This window comes from Sus scrofa, chromosome 2 (genome assembly GCF_054392235.1).
Source record: "Sus scrofa isolate SSC_HxYL_T2T_F1_AM1 chromosome 2, Sscrofa_HxYL_maternal_Yorkshire_Landrace_v2.0, whole genome shotgun sequence".
Lineage (NCBI taxonomy): Eukaryota > Metazoa > Chordata > Mammalia > Artiodactyla > Suidae > Sus > Sus scrofa.
This window is the reverse complement of record NC_139384.1, coordinates 123,834,443-123,860,886: the sequence shown is the minus strand read 5'-3', so window position 1 is coordinate 123,860,886 and position 26,444 is coordinate 123,834,443. Positions and strand designations below refer to the sequence as shown.

The 26,444-nt window shown below is 38.0% G+C and overlaps 1 protein-coding gene across 2 annotated transcripts in view; it reads left to right on the top strand.

Moving 5' to 3' along the window:
• FBXL17 (F-box and leucine rich repeat protein 17) overlaps positions 1-26,444 on the top strand; it is a 491,597-nt gene that overhangs the window by 132,105 nt on the left and 333,048 nt on the right. For both annotated transcript variants that reach the window (XR_014838483.1, XM_003123817.7), the window contains one exon: positions 19,188-19,295. Coding sequence is in view for 1 of the 2 variants with exons in the window: in XM_003123817.7 (XP_003123865.5) it covers positions 19,188-19,295 (108 nt within the window). In the remaining variant the exon portion in view is untranslated. The remainder of the gene's footprint in view (positions 1-19,187; positions 19,296-26,444) is intronic.

The following is a 26,444-nucleotide window of genomic DNA, read 5'->3' as shown; positions in this document are numbered from 1 at the left end:
TGAATTAACATGTTGGTACCAAATAAAGCAGTGTATTCAGTAGTGTTTGGCCTACCCTTAAGTAGGAATCAGCCTTCATTTTTTCTTACCATAGTTAAAAATCGTGTTCAGAGGTCTTATATCAGTCGTGTAAGATGCATTCCTGGCTTGTCTCATGCCTTTCCTAGTAGGGAAAGAGACTGAAATCCTCCTTTCTTAAAGCAGTAACAAGGGTAAATCACTTATTGTCATTGTTGTGCTGGGTCAAGAAGGGCGTAGTCCTCCAGGCCAGGTGATCAACATCAGTGTATCCATTTGCTAGTTGAGAAAGAGAAAGGATTTTGAAGGGGGAATGACTAGGATGGGTTGATCCTGGCTTGTAGTTTCCTCAGCCTATGACTGAATATTTCAATATCAAATATAATTTAGAAAAATCAAGAGGAGAAGGAACATCTATTATATTAATCTGTATTTTTACTTTTTATCTTCCTCTTCCTCACTTCTCCATGTTCCAAGATTTCTTTTCCTTTGTAAGAACTGTTTGTTATTTTTTTAGGGTAGGTCTTCTGGCAACAAATTAAGTTTTTCTCCATCCTTGACTGAATGTCTTGCTTTCCTATTCATTCCTAAAGGATCTTTTTTGCTGGATATAGAATTCTGGCTTGATGGTTCTTTTCTTTTAGCACTTGAAAAATATCGTGCCATTTCTATCTGTGTCCTTGGCTTCTGATGAGAAATCTGCTGCAATATTGAATTGTTTTTCAAATTCCAACTGTAGAGAGATTTTGCTGCTTTCAAGATTTGTTTGTCTTTTGTTTTTAGGGGTTTGATTATGATATGTTCTGGCATGTGGTCCTTTATGTTTATCCTATTTGGGGTTCACTCATCTTTTTAATTTGTAGGTTTATTTCTTTAACCAAATTTGGGGAAATTTCTTCCATTATTTCTTTGAATACAGTTTTAGTTTTACATTCTTTCTATTTTTCTGGAATACTGATGACATGAATGTTAATGTTTTTTGTTGATTTAGTAACAAGTGTCTAAGGTGGTTGTCATTTTTTCAATCTATTTTCTCTGAGTTTTTCAGGTTGGGTTCTTTCTATCTTCTATTTCCTGATTCTTTCTTCTCTTGTCTTCATTTTGCTGTTGAAACCATCCAGTGACTTTTTTCCTTTTGATAATTTTACTTTTCATTTCTGAAACTTTCATTTGGTTCTTCTTTATATATTCTATTTCTTTACTGAGACTTAAAAAAAGTATTTCGCAAATGTCTGTACTTGCCTATTGAAGCATTTTTATGATGTCTGACTTTTTTGACAGATAATTCTAATATCTGTATCATCTTGGTTTTGGCATCCTTTAATCTTTTCCTGGGAACCAGAGGAAAAGCGGTGAATTTTCTTGATTTTCTTCTTGCCTCATATGTCCCTGATTGGGTACTGAAGAAGCTAGCAAGCTGAAAACATCAGTGAGAACTGAAGGAAAAAACCCTGCCATCCTGCTGTTTCTAGCCAAAGGATCAGAGTCTTCATGTGTTTGTTTTACATATGATGCCCAGGGTTTTTTTTTTCATTTTGCTTTGTTTTATGTTTGCTATATATAGCAGAAAGAGTAGGATACTACATCCTATTCTGGAACCAGAAGGGAAGTGCTAGTGTGAATGTTAATCTCTGTCTTGTGGTGAATATGAATCATCTAATTTCCTAGCTTCATATAGATGAGTGATACAAACCCTCAGAAACCTTGCATACTCTGCGATGTTTAGAAGGAAGTAAAAGATAAATGCAATGAGTAAAAATTAAAATATGCTCAAAAAATGTCAATTTTGAATGTCAAAATTTTAGGTATATTAATTTTTTAGGCATATTATGTTAAAAGTTTCAAACCTGGGAGTTCCCATTGTGGCACAGTGGAAACGAATCTGACTGGTATCCATGAAGATTTGGGTTTGATCTCTGGCCTTGCTCAGAGGATCAGGGATCCGGCATTGCCGAGGGCTGTGGTGTAGGTTGTAGACTCAGCTATGATCTGCATTGCTGTGGCTGTGAGTAGGCCAGCAGCTGTAGCTCTGATTTGGCCCCTAGCCTAGGAACTTCCATCTGCTGTGGTGTGGCCCTAAAAACCAAAAAAAAAAAAAAAAAAAAAATCAAACCTCATCTTAGAAGTATGATGTCATAGTAAAAATTAACTATAATAGCTTATATTTTTATGAGAATGACTTTATGAGAATGCCCGAATCTGGTAGTTTTATCTTGCTTTTTACAGAATATAAACTGAGATACAAAAGATTTTTTTAAATTTTTATTTTATTTTTCTTTGTCTTTTGTCCTTTTTAGGACCGCATCCATAGCACATGGAGTTCCCCAGGCTAGGGGTTGAATCAGAGTTGTAGCCGTTGGCCTATGCCGCAGCCACAGCAATGCCAGATCCGAGCCGTGTCTGCGACCTACATCACAGCTCACAGCAACGCTGGATCTTAACCCACTGAGTGAGGCCAGAGATCAAACCCACAACCTCTTGGTTCCTAGTCAGATTTATTTCCACTGCACCATGACAGGAACTCTGATTTTTTTTTTTTTTAACGATTTCTATTTTTTCCATTATAGCTGGTTTACAGTGTTCTATCAATTTTCTACTGTACAAGGTGACCCAGTCACACATACATATATACATTATTTTTCTTACATTATCAACTCCATCGTAAGTGACTAGATATTGTTCCCAGTGTTATACAGCAGGATCTCATTGCTTATCCCTTCCAAAGGCAATAGTTTGCATCTGTTAACCCCAAATTCCATGTCTGTCCCACTCCCTCCCCTCTTCCTTGGCAACCACAGTTTATTCTCCAAGTCCATGATTTTCTTTTCTGTGGAAAGGTTGATTTGTACCATATATTAGATTCTAGATATAAGTGATATCATATGGTATTTGTCTTTGTCTTTCTGACTTACTTCGCTTAGTATGAGAGTCTCTAGTTCCATCCATGTTGCTGCAAATGCCATTATTTTCTTCTTTTTTATGGCTGAGTAGTATTCCAGTGTGTACATATACCGTACCTTCTTAATCCAATCATGTGTTGATGGACATTTAGGTTGTTTCCATGTCCTGGCTACTGTGAATAGTACTGCAATGAACATGCAGGTGCATGTGTCTTTTTCAAGGGAAGTTTTGTCTGGTTATATGCCCAAGAATGGGACTGCTGTGTCATATGGTAGTTCTATGTATAGTTTTCTAAGGTACCTCCACACTGTTTTCCATAGTGGTTGTACCAATTTGCATTCCCACCAACTGTGCAGGAGGGTTCCCTTTTCTCCACACCCCCTCCAGTATTTGTTATTTGTGGACTTATTAATGATGGTCATTCTGACTGGTGTGAGGTGGGACTTCACAGTAGTTTTGATTTGCATTTCTCTAATAATCAGTGATGTTGAGCATTTTTTCATGTGCTTGTTGGCCATTGAGATACTAAAGATTAAATAATGTGTTCAGGATGGCCAGAATGCTGCCAGAATTTGATACCTGGATTTTTTCGTTCTTATCGTGTATTTTGTACATTCACATCTTGGGCTCTTGTACCTCTTGTTCTTAGTGATCCTGCTTCACCTCCATACCTGAAATGATCTTTCAGAGGTCTCTCCTTTACGGCTTTTTTGCTCTTTGGCTCTGCCCATGGCATGTGGAAGTTCCCAGGCCAGGGACTGAAGCCACACCACAGTTGTGGTCTGCACCACATGCAGCAATGCTGGATCCTTAACCTGCTGTGCTACAAGGAAATGTCAGTCTCCTTTGTGACTTTCAAGATAGCATTTGGTTCCCACACAAATGCCTAAAACTAATAGCTCTCTCTTCTGTGATCCAAAAGCATCTTTGCATAACTATTTTAGCATTTATCTGTTATTATGGGTATCTGTGTGCTTTACCCTCCACCACCAGGGCACATGCATACGTGCTATACAGGGCCTTTGTATAGTTGATGATAAATGTTTGTAAATTGAATTAAAATTAAAAGCTGACTCCCAGTTAGGCATTTGCTTTGTCATGTTCCATTATCTCCTCTAAATGTAATGAACTCTACAATGTTAGGTAAGTGCAAATTGACCAAGATGTCAAAAGACCACACCTCTTCGACTAAACAAACCAAAAACCTCATTAAACAAAGATACATTTCTATTGATGCTTTACTGTTTTTTCTTTATGAGATTCTGAAAACTTAGTCTTTACCCCAGATTAACATACGACTTTTTCTCCTTTTGCAAATTAACTGATTTATTTGAAAGCAGTTGTATCAAGCTTGTGTTATTATGTGAATTCTTTACATGTGTTATCTTTTTTAATCTGCATACTACTTAGTGGGTGTAAGTACTATAGTAACTGTTTGAGATAAGAATACTGGGATTTGGCGAGGTTTGGTATATAGCTGGTGTGAGGTGAAGTGAGTGATTCAAATCTAGTGACTTCATATCCAAGTCAGTCTGAAGTTGTAGGGCTACCTGCCTGTCCATTTCTTTTTGTATACATGCTTATACACATAGCATTTGCCAGTTCCAGATGTATATATTCTGAAAACATGAGGAAGAGGGAGAGCATTGTGGTAGGGGAGTAAGGAAAGGTGCAAATTATATGGCCTCTATTCTTCATTCAACCCTTGGTACTTGGTATTTAGTCCTATGGCTAGAGCGAGAGGGCCAGAAACTAAGGAAAATGTGTTTGGAGAGACAAACAGACTTTGTAAGATGGTGGCCCCTAAGAGAAGGGCTTTGGGAGCTTAGGTGGTGTGGCTTGTGCAAAATCAGGGAGGAGGCTGTTGGTTCCACCTCTCCAGTGCTCTGGCACTCCCAAAGACTAGAAACTCTGGCAGCTTCAGATCATGCAATGACAATGGAGTTATTATGAGAGGCAGAAAAGGCCTTAAGCTCTGTTGAGGGGCTCTGCTGTAACACACACAGAGGCAGCAGGATCTTGAGCATGTGGTACAGAAAAAGTCAGCACCTTGTGGGACAGCAGCTAACAGATAATCACTTGAGCAGGAATGAGGTACTACTTTGGGCATCTCAGAAAAGACTATGGAGAAAATTTTGAGATGTAAATTTCCATCAGTCAGCCTAGTGGGGAATTCTAGCTCCCTGATTGGTTCAATAAAAGCAAACGTGACCCTATTTTATAGTTCCATGAAAGTGAGGTCTGATCTATATTATCAAATATATCCCAGGCATAAAATACAGGTGAGAAGCTGTATAATACAAGCATATTGTCACCATGTTGCTGAAGCATTTGGCTTTATGAATTTCTAGAATATATCCCTCCATTAAGCATTTTATATTTGTATACATTTAAAGTACCTTTTAATTTCTAACCATATGTTTTGTTTTGTAATCCAGTTATATGTTGAACAGTGATTTGATGTTTTAAATTTCTGATTTGTATTTTGGTTCTGAACTAGCGAATTGACTCTATATAGTATTCTTTACGTTTCTTAATAATTTTTAAAAATTTCATGGTTTTTTCAATATGTAAGGAAAATACATAAAAAGATTTTCAAAAACTGCTTTGTGGCTTACCCAAGCAAAGTGTAGGTAGATGTATTTTATATTGCTTTATAATACTTTTTTTCTTACTGCATTGTTTATAGAAGTTACCTTGGAAAAAATGAAGGCCAGGTAGAAATATGGTGCTAATTTATACTTAATTTTTTAATAGTTAAAAATAATTCATATTCTATTTTCCTAAATTCTAAAAAAAAATTACACTTTTTTCTCAAAATTTTCCAAACTTATATGAAGATTATTTAGGTTAAAATAAGAGAGTAAATTAAAAAAAAAATCTTTTCCCTTTTTTTTCCCCTTTTTTAGTATTTGCTTTCTGTGATTGTTGAGTATAAAAAATTATCGATGTGGAACTTTGGGAAATAAAACAGAGAAATTTAAATCACACATTTATAATCCTACTACCAAGAGGTAGTTAACATTTTATCTCCTCAGTTTTTTGTTCTGCATATATACCTAATAAAATGTTTATACTTCTAATAATTATATATCCTGCTTTTTCAATTACATTGTATTTTGTGACTTCATTAAATGTTTTAAGAAAATATGATCTTTCATGGCCACATAGCAGTCTCTAAAAAATATACACCATCATTTAAACATTATCCTATTTTAATACATTTGGGAAGTTTCTGTTTTTTTCATTACTCTAAAGAGTGAGTGTTCCAGTGAGCATCCTGGCCTACCGATCTGTCTGCTCCTCTGCTGAGCCTATTGCTCAAAAGTCCCCAGAAGTGCTCTTGCTGGGTTAAAATGTGTAAACACCTTTAAGACTTTTATACTGTAGATTAAATAAATGTAAATAAAATTTATCTGGCACAATGCCTGGCAGATAGGCCTTCAAATACTGAGTTTTTCTTAACAGTAGACATTCTGTAGTCTATTTGTCATTCCATCTTGCCTTTCCTAGATTTGATTCATTCATTCATGTGCTCAGTAAATGTTTATTGAGCACCTAGTATTTGTTAGGCCCTGTGAAGTTATATGTTAAGTTGAACTTAGGGAGAATGTTATGAAAATATTTAAAAACCTCCTCTTACCCCTATTTCTGGAGAGATGAATCTTTGTCCTGATATTGTACACCATGAGCTCTGCCCTCTTTGAGCTGTTAATTTAAAAAATGAAATGAAACAGATTTGTACAGCATATTTTTTTCCCTCTGCTGAAACTGACCCAAGGAAATGCCTCCTTTACATTCTTGTTACTCAGCATGGCTTCCTCTGTGGAGGTTAAGTTCATAGACCAAGTGGACTAGGTCTGGGTAGACGACAGACTTGCCATCTTATTTCCAGTTATTGTGGAAACCTCATTAAAGGAGGTGAGGTTTTATGAGCTGTTTGAAATGTAAGAAAGAGCATTTAGTGAGCTGTGAATGTATTTGTCTGACGTGATGAAAAATGTATAACCTAATTTTAGGTTTTGTTTTTTGATAATAGGTTTTCTTGTTTAAAGAATGTTAAACATGAATATGTAAGAAATGTTCTATATTCATACATTAGGTATTTGTACACTTTTTAAAAAACAGGTGATTATTGGCTTTCATTTATGATTAAAACGTGGATGGCTAGCACTTTATACCTTGGTTAAATTTTATTCATCTTGGGAAGCATTTTATCTTGTTAAAATATTAAAGCCTAATCTGAAATATTTTTTGCAAACACACAAGTGACTTTTTTGAAGGTTGTGCTCTTGCTTCTATGCGTTTTCTTTTTGCATATTATATGTCAGCCTCCCAGGGAGGAGGTGGTTCTTTGTTGTTATTGAATATTATACTTATCTACTCATGTATTTATGAGTTATATTCCTTATAATGACAGGTAAGAAACTTGGCTGTTTTACTTATTACCTAAGACATTGTATCTGTAGGAGCATCACAAAGCACAGTTTTGGAGTATATAATTTTTTGCACTTTCCAAAGGCTTTAACAACAGTAGGAATGTACTGTCATATCCAAGTGCTGTTAGAGGGAAATAATTTGTCAAGTTAGAACATTAAAAATAGAATCAATAGGTATTCCTTGATGGCTTAGTGGTTAAGGATTCTGTGTTGTCACTGCTGTGGTTTGAGTTCGATCCCTGGACTGGGAATTTCTGCATGCTGTGAGTGCAACCAAAAAAAAAAAAAAAAAAGTAGAATCAATATACTCTCAGAAAATAGTTATTTGGATTACTTGCTTTTATTATCTATAATTTTAGATATAATACAAAATACATGTGAACTTGTGTGGATTTAAACTTGTTACTGACATTTTACCAACTGAAAGACTCATTTAACTTGCATTTTCCCCAGATACATAATTTCAGCCTGGTGAACAAGTATAGATTAGAAAAGTTTATGTATTGTCATTTCTCTTTCTAATGGCTTGGTGGTAGGCAGGTGAGACATATCGTAACAGAGATTGTCATTAAATGCTGACTTATATTCTACCAGCCACAATGATAAGAATAAAATTTTACTTTGTACAATAATATTTGAAGTTCCAGCTCTAAGGAATTGGGGAAAGGAAGTGTGTATATTGAGTAGTGGCTAATCTTTATTTAACACTTTGTATGGTATATGCCCAGCACGTGGAAATTCTCGTGGGATGCTTACAAGAACCCCATTAATTTGTATCTGATTCTAACACTTTTTGGAATGTAAATAACTTCTTTAATGTCAGACAGCTAGTATGAAGCTGGATTGCAACCTCGGCAGTCTGAGTCCAGGGATTTCATAGAGTCATAGAATCATATGTTTATTTTTGAGATAAATAAAAAGTTTAATATCACTGATTTGAAATTAGTGCAGTAATTATACTTGAAATGCTTTCATTCCGTTAAGAAAAGGTATGACACTGACCAACCAGTTAAGAAAAGGTATGACACTGGGCATAAAAGATTCAGAAGAGGCATGAGGAAAAGGAAAGGAAAGAACCAGAGAAAGGAGGTGAGGTGACAGATGGAAATGTAGGCAAGGGGAGAGGAAGAGGTGTGCAGGCAGAAGTTGAGGAACAAAGCAGAGAGTACCCTATTGTATAGGTAAGGAGAGAACCAGACAGTTTGGAAGTCTAAGTGAATTACCTTTGTCCTGGTGGCTTTTCCCTTGCTTTGCGAATTTTAGCATGCCTTTCAAAATACTAACGAGCTCTTCTGCTGTTCAGAGTTCTTCCCCTGTTCTTTGTATGTTAGCCTTCTGGGATTTAAGTTCATTCACCCTTTATGATAAAACTTCCTTTAAAGTTAGATGATTCAGAATTCACGTTGTGTGTACTACTACTATTTCTTCCTCTTTTCTTGCATAACACATGATACATCCATACAATCAAATTATGCTAAGTGATCTATCTGGTGGCTTTAATTTAGCCTTCAATCATATTCTTATGAATTTCTCCTTATGCTCTTGAAATGAATCCTCAAACTAACCATATCTGTTAATTTTATTTAGAAATGAAATAAAGTTTGACAGAATGGAAGAGACTTTATTTGCAAAGAACTAAAACATTTTTCTGTGATATAACAAAAGAATGAATTGTACGTTTATAAGGCAACTTTGTTATCAGTTACATTTACTTATTACTTAATTGATCTCAAATTTAATGCTCAAATAGATTCTTTGGTTGTATTTTAAATACATTATTGAGTATGTTGTAGTAAAAAGAGCACTGGGCTCACATGTAACCTTGGACAAGTTCCTTTAACTTCTCTATTTCTTCATTTATAAAATGGAAATTGCACTTGCCTGTTTATCTAACTGGGCAAGTGGACAGATGTATATGTGTACTAGAAAATGCTTTGTAAATATTGTTGCTAAATACAACTATGGTTGTCACGTTAGTAAATTTCTTTTTAGATTACTCCTTTTATTAATTAAAAGATGAGCAGATGCAGAATAGACTAATTGTTCTGTTTCATTTACATTACCCAAATATTGAATTTCAATAAAATAAAGCAATATTAGTCGAAGAAACCTGGTCAGAAAATTAAAGGAAAGTGGTTGAGTCATACCTAACTTATCATAGATCTTTTTAATAGAGACAGATATCTATGCCATTAGTTCTGGACCAGTGTCTTTCCTTTTCACAATACTTTAATGCACAAATTATAAATCTCTTTTTATCAGCCAATCTGACTTTCCCAAACTACGAGTAACATAAAGCAAGACCGAATGAGCAAAAATCAGGCAAGGTCAAATAAGCAATCAAATGATCAGATTCTTATTGGACACTAATGGAATTTTAGATTTTTAGAAAATGATTAGTTATGAATCTCAATGCCCTTGTTGACAAAGGGTCAGTTTTTACAAAACTGTGGTAAATTTTTAATGAGATTTTAAAATTACTGTGTTGGATTATTATCTCCATAAAACTATACACAGTTCATTTTTCATATTAAGTCTCACATGAACATTTTTGCTAAAATGTATTATGGCTATGATTTTTAAAAGAGCCTCTTTTTGAGATATACTGAAATATTTACTGATAGATGTGATGTTTTAGAAGTGTATGGGATGTGTGTACATGTATAACTGAATCACTTCGTTGTATAGCAGAAATTATCACAACATTATAAATCAACTATATTTCGGTAAAACTTAAAAATATATATATATTCATAGATTAAAAAAAAAGTGAATGGGGCTCTTGATGAAACCAGGCTGGCCATGAGTTAGTAATAATTGAAGCTAGTTGATTGGTAAATGGCAATTTATCTTATTATTTTTGTTATTTTTATATGTTTAATTTTTTTTCATAATAAAAAGTAAAAATATTAAATTCCACTGCTTTGTGCTTGCGATTTACTCAGTGAAATAGTTGTATCATGCTAATTAAAAGTTAGAGTTGTACTGGTAAGTATGAGTTGTTAAATAATCCTTGTTTTTCTCATGCTATATAAAAGCAATACATATTCTGGCTCTTCTGAAATGATACCAGGCATATAGTTAAGACTTAGTTTAAAATGTTTGAGATAAATCTTATTTGTAATAACCAAGTATAACCTTAGTCATATTTTGGTTTCTTTCATTAACTGTATAACTATGACATAAATAGAATGTAATAATTCGTTGACTCCTGCAAATGATTATATTAAAATAGTGCTCATACTTGTAACACATGTCTGTCTAACATTTGCTCTTCTCACTGGGTTGTCAGCTCCATGAGGACAGTCTGTCTTAAATCATTGCATATAGCACAATACTTGGCACATGATATGTATTCAGGTAAATATTGTTGTCTGGGAGTTCCCATCATGGCGCAGCAGAAGCAAATCCAATTAGGAACCATGAGGTTGTGGGTTTGATTCCTGGTCTCGCTCAGTGGGTTAAGGATCTGTAAGGATCTGGTGTTGCCTCGAGCTGTGGTGTAGGTTGCAGACGTGGCTCAGATACTGTGTTGCTGTAACTGTGGTGTAGGCCAGCACCTGTAGCTCCGATTGGACCCCTAGCTTGGGAACCTCCATATGCCACAGGTGTGGCCTTAGAAAGAAAAAAAAAAAAAAAATATATATATATATATATATATATATATATAGAGAGAGAGAGAGAGAGAGAGAGAGAGAGTTGTCTGACCATGGTTTGAAAGAAAACTATGTTTCAGTAACATTCTTTTAGATTTCTTTTACAGGAAAAGTATGTATGGTACTTAGCAGTATGGTGTTTTATTAAATGAAGAGCATAGTGATAAAGGTCTTACTGAAAGGATTTATAAAGCAAATCCTTACCAAGTGTTTTGTCTCTATATTTAGCTATTTCCTTTTATATGACCAGTACCAATTTGTTTTGTGTTTTTGTTATACTGTGTCAAAGGAGAAAACTATCTGGTGCATTAATTTTAAGTGTATTTACTGCACCCTGTGAAAAATATAATACAAAAAAGCAAAGGAAGGTGAAAATGAAAAAGAATCTTTTCATAGATTTTGAAGATGTGACTAAATAAATGGAGAAATTTTATTGTGTTTCACTTTTATTTATTTATTTTTTGTCTTTTTGCTATTTATTGGGCCGTTCCCGCGGCATAGGGAGGTTCCCAGGCTAGGGGTCGAATCGGAGCTGTAGCTGCCAGCCTACGCCAGAGCCACAACAACCCCAGATCCGAGCTGCGTCTGCAACCTACACCACAGCTCACGGCAACGCTGGATCGTTAACCCACTGAGCAAGGGCAGGGACCGAACCCGCAACCTCATGGTTCCTAGTCGATTCGTTAACCACTGTGCCACGACGGGAACTCCTGTTTCATTTTTAAAGCTCCTGTAAGTGTAATATATATTTACCTGATATGTAAATAAAAATTTTTCCACTTAGGATTCTTTTTTTTTTTTTTTTTTTTTTTTTTTTTCCTTTTTCTTTCTTTATGGCCGCATCTGCAGCATATGGAAGTTCCTGGGCTAGGGGTGGAATTAGAGTTGCAGCTGTGGCCTATGCCACAGCCATAGGAACACCAGATCTGAGCCACATCTGCAACCTAGGCCACAGCTTGCAGGAACACCAGATCCTTAACCCGCTGAGTGAGGCCAGGGATTGAATCTGCATCCTCATAGAGATAACGATTTGTCCTTAACCTGCTGAATCACAGTGGGAACTCACCCCTTGGGATTCTTAAAGTACTTCACATATTTTTTTGTCTGTTGTTAGACTCAGCTTACTGAGTCTGCTGTGTGACTCAGCCTAACTGAGGTACTCCTTGGTGTGGTAGGCTGCCGTTCATGTGGGGACAAGGACCCTCTGCAGCCATTGCTCACTGGCAGCCTCTCTGAGGCCAGAATATCCCTTTAGCTGGACTTTAAAGTACACTTCTTCCCTTTATCACCCTTCCCTTGGAGCCTTTAATGAAGGGCTCCATTAGTTACGTGCCAACCATGTGCTGGAACTCAAGGAGACCTTATAGTTCTTTAGTCCCTGTATTTTTGTTACCAATAAAATAGATTCTCTTAATATCAACTCCTAATCATTCTGCCAAGCTTTCAACCCTTCACAGTCTGGTTGCTTCTTCAAACTCAGTTTCAGATATAGTCAGAAGGTCTCGGGAAACTGAACTAGAGTTGAATGCATTGTACAGACTAAAATATTCCCAAGGATCTCGCTGTTAGTTGTGGTGGCTAGACTTATTTCCATCCTCCCTGTCCCTTCTGCTCTTAGAGGCAGGGACACTACCTCATTTTCATATTGTGTTAGTACTTGGCATGAGGTGCTGTGCATAGAGCCAGTATTCAAATATTTTTTTGAATTAAAGGGATTTAAGAGACTGGGTGACTCTGAGTGAAAAGAGCCCTTCATCAGATGCATTATAATTGTACTTTTTAATTTTCAAGATAAGGCAGATTCTAGCCATTCACTACTATGGTCACTTCTGCTTTCAAAAAACCAGTAACCCAATTCAGATGATTATTACCTGCTACGTGGCAGAGGGGAAGCTCAGAAAACCAAATGATAGCTGACTTCTACCCAGAATCATAAGGCTCTTCTGGTCCAGTGAATCTCATTGGAACATATGGAAATGTTTTTGCCCTTTGGTTATAAAACTCGGTTAGATCCCAGCCTAAGTAGATTACTGGCCTTTATTTTGCATTTAGAAGATGAGGGCACCCTTTAGGCCCTCTGACCACTCTGGCTGTAAGAGATGAAAAAAAGTAATCAGAGCTTGGCATTCCTTGTGGAAAATTCCCTAGGAAGTAGGCTCACAATGCCCTTGGTCCCTGTTGGCCTAGAATTTTTCCTGAGGTCCTAAGTGACATTAGGTAGTCACTCTGTTATTTTCCTGCTGTTAGTTTTGTGGTTCACTCCAGAGTCAATGTGCTGCTGTCGCTTTCTTTGAAGCCTTTTTGTCTCATTCTTAGCCACTGCTTCTTTGTGCCACTTGTAACCAATAAGATCAACAGTTTAAATTTTCTTAGTATTAAAAATAATTTTTAATGTGCTTCCAGACAGTACTTCATTTATTCATTGATTTTATTTTTGGAGCTCCTGATGTGTGCCAGCTGCTGTGCCAAGCGCTGGGGATTAAGTAGTAAATGGAAGGAACAGGTGGGGAGACCATCACAGCAAGAATAAGAGGAGGGGACCGTGGGGTGATGAAATGAGGTAGAAAAGTTCGGGAAGAGTCAGATGGTGCAAGGTCTTGTAGGTTATGGAAGGAGTTTGGATTTTATTCTTAGAGTAATTGGTATCATTGGAGGATTTGGGATAGCAGGATCTGATTTGCACATTTAAAAAGATCGCTGTGACTTGATGGGTAGAGAAGAGATTTGTGGGCTCCGGAGTGGCAGAAAGAAGTCCAGTGTGCAGGCTGTTGAAAATGTCCGAGAAAGATGACATGTCTCAGACCATGGTGGTCTCTGGTGTCATTAGAGATGGCAGAGAGATAACCCTATGTATACCCAAGGCTACCTTCAGTACTAATACTTGGAAGGTCTAGACATCACAGACTATTACCTTTGTCATTTGTGTTAGAATTGTCTAGGTCTGTTATTTCTGCCAGGAGAGAAAACCTTTGATCTCACAAGAAACCACCCTCAGAGGGTATGATTGAGTGCAGCTCTCAAGAGCTTATGATAAAAAACATCTTTCTTTAACTTCTGCCCCCTGTATTTCTGGTTTTCATTTGCTTCAGGTTTAGCAAGTAGAAAAGGCCCCCTTAAGATTCAACAAGTGGAAGCTCTACTAGAAGTTTTGCGTGTGTTTATATTATTGGGGATCTTCATGGTTCTTGTGACTCTGAAGGCACAACAGGCATTTCTTGCCACTGATACTTTTCTCGTTGTATCATTGAATACACTGCATCCTTTCCATGCCTCTATAAAAGTGCGGGTCGGCTTTTAGAGTGCCAGCGTAAGGAAATGGTCCTCCCTACCCCTGCCTTGTGAAGAGACGACACGGTTCAATCTGAGGTTCATATTCTCTTTCTCGCCATCAGAGCCTTGACTAAAAATCAAAATCTGCTTGGCACGCTGATCTCATTCTCCTCTAATTTTTTCATGCTCCTTTCCACGTCCGGAACCACATTTCTCTTTGCATACGAATTCTTACCTACTGTCCAGTTTTCCCACAGTCTGTGAGTAAGTATGACTCTTTAAATCAAAACCTTCCAGGTTATCTTTTCAACCAGTGGTGCTGGGACAATTGGATATTCATGTGCAAAAAATGAACCTTTCACCTTACTTCACACTGTTCACAAAAATTAACTCCAATTGTTAGAGCCTTTAATACCATCATTAAAAAGAAAAGACAGGGCGCAGAATGGAAGAAAATATTTGTGAAACAAATATCTCATAAAGGATTTGTATTCAAAATACATAAAGAATTCTTGGAGTTCCCGTCGTGGCGCAGTGGTTAACGAATCCGACTAGGAACCATGAGGTTGCAGGCTCGAGCCCTGGCCTTGCTCAGTGGGTTAAGGATCCGGCGTTGCCGTGAGCTGTGGTGTAGGTCGCAGACATGGCTCGGATCCCACGTTGCTGTGGCTCTGGTATAGGCTGGCAGCTACAGCTCTGATTCGACCCCTAGCCTGGGAACCTCCATATGCCGCGGGAGCGGCCCTAGAAAAGGCAAAAAGACAAAACAACAACAACAACAACAACAACAACAAAAAAAAAAAAGACAAAAAAAAAAAAGAATTCTTACACCTTAATAATAAGAAAACAACCCAATTGTAAAAATGCGTAAAAAATTAAGCTTACACTTATCATAGGACTCAGTAATTCCATTCCTAGATTTTACGGAAGAGTTATGAAACATGTCCATACAGACTTTTATGTGAATGATCACAGTAGCATTATGCTCCAAATTGGAAACAATTAAAATGTTTATAAATTGGTGAACAGATAAACAAAAGGTCAATGCTGGATCTCTAACCCACTGAGTGAGGCCAGGGATCAAACCCCCATCCTCAAGAATACTAGTTGGATTTGTTACCACTGAGCCACACGGCAACTCCTGAGTTTTTGCATTTTTATTTATTTTATATATATTTATTATATTATATTTATATTATATATTATATATATATTATATTTATCTTTTGGGGGGCCACAGCTGTGGCATGTGGAGGTTCCCAGGCTAGGGGTCAAATCAGTGCTGTAGCTGCTGACCTACACTGAAGCCACAGCAATGCTGGATCTGAGCCACATCTGCAATCTACACCACAACTCATGGCAACGCTGGATCCTTAACCCACAGAGTGAGGCCAGGGACTGAACCTGCATCCTCATGGATGCTAGTTGGATTCTTTTCCACTGCGCCATGATGGGAGCTCCAGTTTTTGCATTTTTAATGAGCTCCAGGTTGATGCCAGTGCTGCTTGTCTGAGGACCACACTTTGAATGAAAGGCCCTAGCACTTATTCATAACTCGAGTGGTATGTTAGAATTTCCTTGGAAAATTTTTCTAGTGAAAAAGAAATTAAGTCAGAAAACTCTTTAGGTGATTTTCTGCTTTACAGTCAGATTAAGAACCTTAAGAAAATGGCATTCTTTTAATCATAATAGGTCAGTGATAGACTTCCTAGGTCTTCCTCAGGCCCACCCCATGGTTTAGCCTAAGCCTCCATATAATCAGGCCTTTTAGGATAACTAGGGTGCTTTAGTAAATTGGGGTGCTTTAACTACACTATTTTTGAATTATTTTCCTACCTGTGTCGACTGCTTAGTCATGGCTAAGCATTAATATACAGAAAATTGGGGAACCTGGGATGATTATGACAACAGCTAAAACTGTGTTGACCAATTACAAGGTGCCATACCCCATTCAAAACATTAAAATGCATAATTAACCCTCATATTTTACCCTGTGAGGTAGATACTATTATATTCTGTTTGTAATAGAAGGAGCAAAGTGTAGAGAAGTGAAATGACTTGCTCAAAATCACACAGCTAGTAAGTGGTCCATCTGGCATTTGAAAAGAGGCCATCAGTCTCCAGGGTCCAAGAGAAGCTGACACTACTAGATCTGCCTCCTGCAGTCTATGCTTGTTTCTGCCAGACTTTCAGCCCCAGATTCCTAACTGATTCTGTGTATTTGGGAATGGAGCCAAACTCCAGCCAAATCTTCAAGGCTCTTTTATTGTCTCCTAAAACACATCTGAGTCTACTAAGGGTGTTACTGTACTCCATGGACTTCATGGGGTCTTGCTTGGCTTATAGGACTTTGATGCTGGAGGCCCATCTGAGTTCTCTTAGTCTGATTGCTTTTGCTGAAAGAAAAAGATCCACCAAGCAAATTTTAATACCTTTTTTCTTCTTTCTGAAAGCTCCAACATCTTGGACCTGAGCTTCCTTGTGTCCTTAATCCTTACCTGAATTTCACTTCCCACCTTGAAAATGGACCTAGAAAAGACTTGATGTTAGGGGAGATTGGGCAGGATATTTAACGAAATGACCATATGTATTTAACCTCTGTCCCACCTTCCATCCCCCCCCCCCTTTTTAAAATTTATGTATGTATATATGTATGTATGTATGTATTTTGCTTTTTAGGGCCTCACCTGTGGCACATGTTGGTTCCTAGGCTAGGGGTCTCATCAGAGCTACAGCTGCCAGCCTTTGCCACAGCCACAGCAACGTCAGGTCCAAGCTGCGTCTGCAACCTACACCACAGCTCACGGCAATGCCGGGTCCTTAACCCACTGAGTGAGGCTAGGGATCGAACCTGCAACCTCATGGTTCCTAGTCGGATTCGTTTCTGCTGCACCACGACAGGAACTCCACCTCCATTTAAAATAGAAACATGTTTTCACTGAAGCTTTAGGCAATTTTAGTGCCTCAAATATTCTTTGTTAATGTAATGTTTTTAGAAAGCTGAGTGTCAGGAAAGCCCATTTTTAATTTATCAATGGCACCCTTAGTCTTAATATGCTGAAGCATACTTTACTTTTGAGGGCAGAATTAATCTTTTATCAGGTGTACCATGGATGCTATTCATTTCATTATTTTAGGAAAATGTTCTTGTGTTGTTTCAGAATTAATGCTACCCACACAGCTTTATTTTCCAATATCTATTCAGAATAGATAAGGAAGATACAAAGTGAGAGTCACCCATATTAAAGTTAATGCAAAGGAGACCTGAGTCAACTGCTGTTTGAAAAACTAACAATGATGTTTAACTTGTTGATTTCATCTTGACTGTGAGGAAAGTGAATCTGAAATTAAGCCTGTGATAGAGAATATTTGGACCTTCTTGTATAAGCTACAACTTTGTGAGACAGTGAAGAAAATGTTAGCACAATTATAGGAAGATAATTTTATACGTGGGAAGTTTTTGGAGGTAGGAGGAGACAAAAAAGGAATTTCAGCCTGCCCTTTGTTTAAGGCAGGGCCATATAGAAATGCCAAAAGCTGTCAGTGTAACTTCTTTGCAGCACTGTGGTGGCCTCAAGTTTTCACATCCGTAAGAGTCACTTTGACACTTTTTAAAAATATGAATTCTTGAACCTCATCTTTTTTGGCTCTGAGTTTTTAATAAACTCCTCAGGGTAATTCTAATATGTATTACATTAGGGTTAGGCTTTTTCAGAGAATCGGAATTAGTATGAAGTGTGTGTGTGTGTGTGTGTGTGTGTGTGTGTGTGTGTGTGTGTGTGTGTGTGCGTGTGTTAAATATAATATTGTTAGGAATTGGCTCACGTATTACGGAGGCTAAGAAGACCCCAAATCTGCGACTGGCAATCTGTAGATACAGGAAAGCTGATAATTTAGTTCTACTCTGAATTTAAAGGCATAGGAACAGACAGAGCTGATGATGTAAGTTGCAGTCCACATTTGAATCTAAAAGTAGGAAGCTGGTGTCTCAACTCAGAGGTAGGCAGAAAGAGATCATGAGCAGATGTTCCTTTATTCCACCTTTTTGTTCTATTCAGACCTTCAGTGGATTGGATGTGATTAAGGTTAAATGGTCAGAGGGCATTCTGCTTTACTCAGTTTACTGTTTCCAAAATGAATCTCATCCGAAAACACTCTCACAGACACATCTAGAATAATGTTTAATCAAATATCTGGGCACTACATGGAGTAAAGTTGACATATAAAATTAACCATCACACCATCCAAATCTGAGGAATTTAAAGCAGTGAGGGACGAAACCAGATTTCTTGGAAGAAAAACTTGTAGGGAGAAACCTTATAAAGAGACCATTATTGCACTTGAGGAAGCAGTTGCATAATTTCAGTTATAAAAGATGTCCAGACTAGGCAAATCCATAGTGACCAAAAGATGCCAGGGGTTAGAGGCAGGAGTTAAAACAGGAGAATGACTGGTAATGGCCATGGGGTTTCTTTTTGGGGAGTTGAATATGTTCTGGAATTAGCTACTGGTGATGGTTGCATAACCTTGTGAGTATACTAAAAGCCTATGAGTTGTTTCTGTCGAAAGGGTGAATTTTATAGTATGTGAATTATATATTAATAATCTGTGTATATAAATAGGGAGATATGAAGAAGTGCAGATAGATAGTGTTGACATCTCTGAGACATTTTCTATGAAGAAGTAAACAAACATGGGGTGATAGAGGGGAGGAGGGGTCAATGGAGGATTTAAAAAAAACCCCACAGGAGTTATTGCAGCATGTCTGTGTACAGAGTCAAATGATCCATTGACTAGGGAAATATTCATGATGCAAAGTAAGGCAGAGGGAAATTGCCACAGCCAAATCCTTAAATTCACTGTAATGCCATCTTGACCAACTCTCTTCCTGGCTCTTCCTTAGGTCACAGATCAGTCGGTGAAAGCGTTTGCTGAGCACTGTCCTGAACTTCAGTATGTCGGCTTCATGGGTTGTTCTGTTACTTCTAAAGGAGTCATTCATCTAACCAAGGTAGGTACCATGGCTTCATCTCCTTAGTGCTTCCAAGTGTCATTCATATCGGTGCCCTAGCAGTGTTAAACAGACTGGAGTGAGGTCATTATAGATGTGTAGGTAATGTCTGATAAAGTTAAAATCAGTTTAAGGCAACAATACAAAATCTGTCTTTTCTGAAATGGATCACTCATTTAAACAAGAAACCTTTTTTTTTTTTTGCCTTTTAATTTGCTAATGACTATGAAATACATACATTAAAGAAACTGATACATGTGACAGTAATTATTTATGTATTAAATTAATATATCATGTTAGAAGTTATTTTGATTAAAATTTTCAGTGGTCATGTATCATTAAATCTGAGCATTTGGCTTTTTTATTATTTTTTATTTTTTTAAAATTTTTCATTATTGCTGGTTTACAGTGTTCTGTCAACTTTCTACTGTACAGTATGGTGACCCGATTACACATACATGCATAGATTCTTTTTCTCACATTATCATGCTCCATCGCAAGTGACCAGACATAGTTCCCAGTGCTATACAGCAGGATCTCATTGCTTATCCATTTCAATGGCAGTAGTCTGCTTCTAATAAATTCCCCATTCATCCCACCCCTCCCCCTCTCCCTTGGCAATCACAAATCTATTCTCCAAATCCATGATTTTCTTTTCTGTGGAAAGGTTCATTTGTGCTGTTGGATTCCAGATAGAAGTGATATCATATGGTATTTTTCTTTAATTAGGGTGATGGTGGCATCATAGAATGTCTTTGGGATTGTTATTTCTTCTTCAACCTTCTGGAAAAGTTTAAGGAGGATGGGTGTAAGTTCCTCTTTGTATGTTTGGTAGAGTTCACCTGTGAAGCTGTCTGGTCCTGGATTTTTATTTGTAGGGAGTGTTTTTCTGACATATTCAATTTCATTTATAGTGATTGGTCTGTTCAGTTGATCTATTTCTTCTTGATTCAGTTTTGGCAGGCTGTAAGTCTCTAGAAAATTGTCCATTTCTTCTAGGTTGTCAAATTTGTTGTCATACAGTTGTTCATAGTATTTTCTCATGGTTTTTTTGTATTTCTGTAGTATCTGTTGTGTCTTTTCCTTTCTTGTTTGTTTTTTTTCTCTTCTCTTCTTACTGAGTCTAGCCAGAGGTTTGTAAATTTTGTCTACCTTTTCAAAGAACCATCTCTTGGTTTGAATGATTTTTTCTATTGTTTTTTGAATCTCTTTTTTATTGATTTCCTCTCTGATCTTTATGATTTCCTTCCTTCTGCTGACTTTAGGTTTTGTTTGTTCTTTTTCTAATTCATTTAGGCGGTGGGATAAGTTGTCATTAGAGATCTTTCTTCTTTTTTGAGGAAGGCCTTTATTGCTATTAATTTCCCTCTGAAAACTGCTTTTGTGGCATCCCAGAGATTTTGAGTGGTTGTATCTTCATTGTCATTTGTCTCAAGGTTTTTAAAAATTTCCTTCTTGATTTCCTCATTGACCCATTGGTTTTTTAGTAGCATGTTGTTTAGTCTCCATGTAGTAAGTTTTTTCTCACTTCTTTTCCTGTGGTTGATTTCTAGTTTCATGCGGTCAGAGAAGATACTTGAAATAATTTCTATACTCTTAAATTTGTTGAGGTTAGCTTTGTGCCCCAGTATGTGATCAATTTTTGAGAATGTTCCATGTTCACTTGAGAAGAATGTATATTCTGATTTTTTTTTTGGACGTAATGTCCTGAAAATGCTGATTAAGTCTAACTTTTCTATGTGTTATTTAGGATCTCTGTTGCCTTATTGATTTTCTGTCTAGAGAATCTGTCCATTGATGTGAGTGGGGTGTTAAAGTCTTCTACTATGATTGTATTCCCATCAATTTCTCCTTTTATGTCTTTCGGTATTTATTGTAGGTATCTGGATGCTCCTATATCAGGGGCATATATATTGACTGTTGTAATGTCCTCTTCTTGAATGGATCCTTTAACCATTAAATAGTGTCCTTCTTTGGCTTTCTTTATGGACTTCATTTTAAAATCTATTTTGTCTGATATGAATATTGCAACTCCTGCTTTCCTGTCTTGTCCATTGGCATGAAATATCTTTTCCCATCCTCTCACTGTCAATGTATATGTGTCCTTTGCCCTCAGGTGAGTCTCTTGTATACAGCAGACTGAAGGTTTTTGCTTTTTTATCCAGTCTGCCACTCTTTGTCTTTTGATTGGAGCATTCAGTCCATTGATATTTAAGGTGATTATTGATAGATATATATTTAGTGCCATTTTAAACCTTGTTTTCCTTTCTTTTTTTTTGTTGGATGGGATGGTTTCCATTTATTTTATGCTTGAGTACTTTTCTTTTCAGATTTTATGAATGTAACATTCAGTTTTGATTTGTGGTTCCCTGTTGTTAAGTATGTTAACCCCTTCCTATATCTGCTTGCTTTAACCTGATAGTTGTATAGGCTCAAACACATCATTAAAATAAAAAAAGAATCTATATTTTCTTACTTTCCTTCCCCACATTGTATGATTTTGATGCCTTTTTTTAAAAAAAATACCTTCATGTTTAGATCTCCATCTGTATGCTGGCTTATTTAAGTGATTGCTTTCCAATTGTGGTTTCTTCCATCCTAATTCTTCTTACTTTTAAAAAATTTTTATTATTATTTTTTTTATTTAGAGAAGCCCTTTCAGTATTTCTTTTAGAATGGGTTTAGTATTGCTGTACTCTTTTAGCTTTTGTTCGTTGGAGAAATTCTTTATTTCCTCTTCTATTTTAAATGATATTCTTTCTGGATATGGTATTCTAGGTTGCACATTTTTTCCTTTCAGCGCTTTAAATATATCTTGCCACTCCCTTCTGCCTGTAGTGTTTCTGTAGAGAAATCAGCTGATAGCTTTATAGCGGTTCCTTTATAATTAATGCTTTGCTTTTCTCTTGCTGCCTTTAGAATCCTCTCTTTATCTTTAACATTTGCCATTTTTATTATAATATGTCTTGGTGTGGGCCTGTTTGGGTTCAACTTGTTTGGAGCCCTTTGTGTTTCCTGTGTCTTGATACCAGTTTCCTTTAGATTTTGAAAGTTTTCAGATATAATTTCTTCAAATATATTTGCAATCTCCTTTTCTTTTTCTTCTCCTTCTGGAATTCCTATTATGTGTAGATTGGCCTGCTTTATATTATCCCATAGATCTCTTTATTCCTTTCATGTTTTTTCATTTGGTTTTCTGTGTGCTGTTCTGATTGGTTGATTTCCATTATTCTCTCTTGCACATCACTAATTCCTTCCTCTGCATTATTTATTCTGCTCTTTATTGCCTTTAACTCAGTTTACATCTCTGCAAATAAATTTTCTAGTTTTTCTTAGCTCCTCCTTATATTTTCTAGTTCCTTTCTAAGGGAATCTGCATTACTTTTCATATCTTTTAATTCCTGATATTCAGCCTTATTTCCTTCAGTATTTTCACTGTCTCTCTTTTGAACTCAAGTTCTGTCAGACTGCAGAGATCTCTTTCATTGTTGACTGCTTTAGGTGAATTCTCCTGTTCGTTTAACTGGGAATGCTTTCTGAGCTTCTTCATCTTGCTTGTGTTTTTCTTTTTCTGTTAGTTTGGGGAACCCAAACTGTAGTCTCATAAGGCCACTTCTATGCAAGAGCACCCCTTTGTATTTTTTTGGGGGCGGGTACTGTTTATTTTTGGTGTGGAAGTTTCAATGTTTGCTGTCTTTTTCTTGGGTGTGAGCAGGCTGTTATCCCCAGGATGCTCAGTGTATTTTCAAGGAGAAAGAGGCAATGGGTAGGTCCAGCAGTCAGTCCCCAGATGCTGGGCTTTTAACAGCATCAAGGACCTGCAGGAAGGTGGCACAGGCTACTCCTAATTGCAGGGCCCTGGAACGTGGTAATGAGCTCTAGGCAGATCTCCAAGGTGACCAGAGCATTTGGCAGCGGCAGCAGCAGGGTGTGTGAGTTCCCAGGGGAGTGAGAGAAACAACAGCTAGTGTTGGACTGCAATACCATCCTGTGAGGTGATTGGAGCCGCAGATGGTGCCTGTTCAGGGATCCCTAGTGGTAGCAGGCCATGACTGTCTCTAGAGTCAGTGATAACTGCAGTGGTTTGCCCCTGCCACCTGTAGACCATGCATGAAGCACCCTGTCTCACTTAGCTCACATAGGAGGTGCTGCACAGGCTGCTCCTAGTTGCAAGATCCTTGGAAGTGACAGAGATCAGGTGTGTGGATACTGCCAGAGCATTCAGCAGTGGCAGCAGCAGGGCTGGTGTGTTCCCAGGGGTGCGAGAGCACCAAAGGTGGTGTTCAGAACACTGCCCTCTTCTGTGGTGCCCTTGAGGTGATTGGGGCTGCAAGTGGTGCCTGTTCACAGACCCCTAGTGGTGGTGGGCCACCCCAATCTGTGGAGCCAGAGATAACTGTGGTGGTTTCCCCCTGCCACCTGTAGACCATGCAAGGAGCACCTCGTCCTGCTTAGTCCCCACCTTATGTGCTACACAAGCTACTCCTAGTTGCAGGTTCCTGGGAAGGGACTGTGATCAAGCATCTGGGCACTGCCCAGAGCATTTGTCAGTGGCAGCAGCAGGGCGTGTGTGCTCCCAGGAGAGCGAGAGCAACAATAGGTGGTGTTCCATTATGATGTCCTCCTCTGTGGTCCCCTCTGAGGTGGTTGGGACTGCAAGTGATACTTGTTCAGGTATCTCCAGTGGCAGTAGGCCACACCCAACTCAGGAGTCAGAGATAACTGCGGCAGTTTACCCATGCCACCTGCAGACCTCGCAAGAAGTACCCTGTCCCACTTAGCCCATACAGGAGGTACGGCACCCGCTGCTCCTAGTTGTAAGGTCTTGGGAAGGGACAGTGACCAAATGTTTGGGCACCACCCAGAGCATTTGGCAGTGGCAGCTGCAGGGAGGGTGTGCTCCCAGGGGAGTGAGAGAAACTGCATATGGTGCTTGGTAGGCACCGTGTTGCACTTAGCCCCCTGATGCCCTTAGCCCACATAAGAGGTACTGGACACCAATAGCCTGCATAAGAAGTGCCCAGTATCCTGCAGACTAGCAAGTAGCTTCTCGCCACGGGCAGAGTATGCCAGAGCTGCCCCGCCCTTTGAGAGCCCATGGGCATGTGCGCACACTCGGGTACCAGGAGTTTCCTATGACGGTCTGCCCCTCCCCTTCCCCCCCCAGCAATGGCATCTTGCCTCTCCTGTGGGTCTGGACCTTCTCCCAGGTTCCCTCTGCTCTGGCGTACCTCTCCCCAGTGTACTGCTCCCCCATCTGTGGCACACTGCTCCTTAGCCCCTTAGGCTGTCTCCATATGACCAACCCCAGTCCCCTCCCAGGGACTGACCTCCGGTGCCCAAGTCTCAGCTCCCAGCCCCTGCCCAAGCATCTCAGGCTGTGATGTCCCGGTTGGCAGTTCATATGATCTGTGTGGCTCTCACTCTGCTTTGCTGTTCTCAGTCCAGCTGCTGAGCTTTTCTCAGCGACTTTGAGGTCCCTCTGACTTGGGTGATCTTTCCGTTAGTTAGGTGGCTTCCCAGGGTGTGGGTTCCCTTTCTCCTTCACAGCTCCCTCTCGAGAATGCTAGTCCCGTCCTGATTCCTTTTCTCTCTCTCTTTTTTCCCTTTTGTTCTACCTAGTTATGTCAAGAGTTTCTTGCCCTTTTTGGAGGTTTAAGTTCTTTTGCAGGCAATCAGTTGATATTCTGTGTGAGTGGTTTTACATGTAGATGTGTTTTTTTGATGTGTTTGTGGGAGAAGGTGAGCACTTCCTCTTATTCCTCTGCCATCTTGCTCCCGAACCTCGCATTTGGCTTTTAAGAAGTGGATATGATCAATGCATATGATTAAGCGGCATATGTAAGTTGAAAAGAGAAGTGAGTTTGTGTCAAAAATTAACTTTATAGTTCGGAGAGTTTACTTATCTACCAAATATGTGAAATCTCATATTTTAGCAGTAATGAAAATGCCAGTTCTTTTGTAGTCTTTCACCTGTATGCATCATCTCTGCTGTTTTTCAGAGCTCTAAAATAATTAGGACTGATTATTTTTTCTTTGTTTCTTTTTTTCCTTTTTTACAATTTTTTTCTTTTCATTTTTAGAAGCTGATTTTTTTATATGTGTTTTAGAAAACTGGCTACTATAAAATTTACTTGTATGTTATCTGAAATTTGTTACTGCATAGATTTTTAACTATATTATATAGTACTTAGGAAAATGGCTATAAGCCTTGCCTTTTCCATTTAAAAGCTGAATAACCTTTGTAGTCAGCCTTCCTTCATTTTACGACTCATAAAAAAGTGCTGTGTTAGTAGCTCAACACTGAAATGAAACAGATAAGATCCCTGGTCTCTTTGGGCCTGGTCTCTTTGAGTCTCTCCCAGCTTACAATTTAGTGGGAAGTAATGTTTTTCTTTCCTCCTAGAAAAAGAGTATGTGTTTACAAATTACCTAGGACCATGGCAATAAAGCCCAGTAGACAGGAGTCTGGGCCCTGTTGTCAGCTCAGATTTGAATTTTGACTCTGCCATTTGTTAACTAAGTGAACAAATTATTTGTCAGGGTATTAATTGAGGTAATAGGTGTAAGATGCTTGCTCAGTATCGAGATCACAGTAAATGTTAAGTAAACTTTAGCTACTATTATTAAAATAGGAGTCATAGTATCTAAATTGCTGGAAAATCAGAGCAAACTTTGAGAGAACATACCAGATATCACTGTTTTAGTCTAGTGTATCTGAAACAGAGCCTGCAGTTGTTCTGTGTCCTAAATGACTGATCAGCTTTAATTGTATCTTGAGGATCAGAACCTAAAGCCAGCAGAGAGGATAGGCCTGTTATTCTCTATTATTGCTCTATCAAAACACCTCAGTATAACCAAGACCATATGTAACCATAATTTTTTATTCATTTTCCATAACCTTGGCCTGAACATTTTGGTAGATGAATATTTTTCTAGTCTCATCTAATGCTGTTTATAGTGTAGAGTTTCGATGAACAGATTGTGCACAACAAGTGTTATAATGACCATATGTGGGATTTTACGATCACTTGAAATTGTACTCATTAAAGACAAAACAAGACTTATTAGATCAGTAAGTGCTTCCCTGAGTATTTTGAGATGGCCAGAAATTATGGTACACTGGTGCTTAAAAGATCAGAATTATTC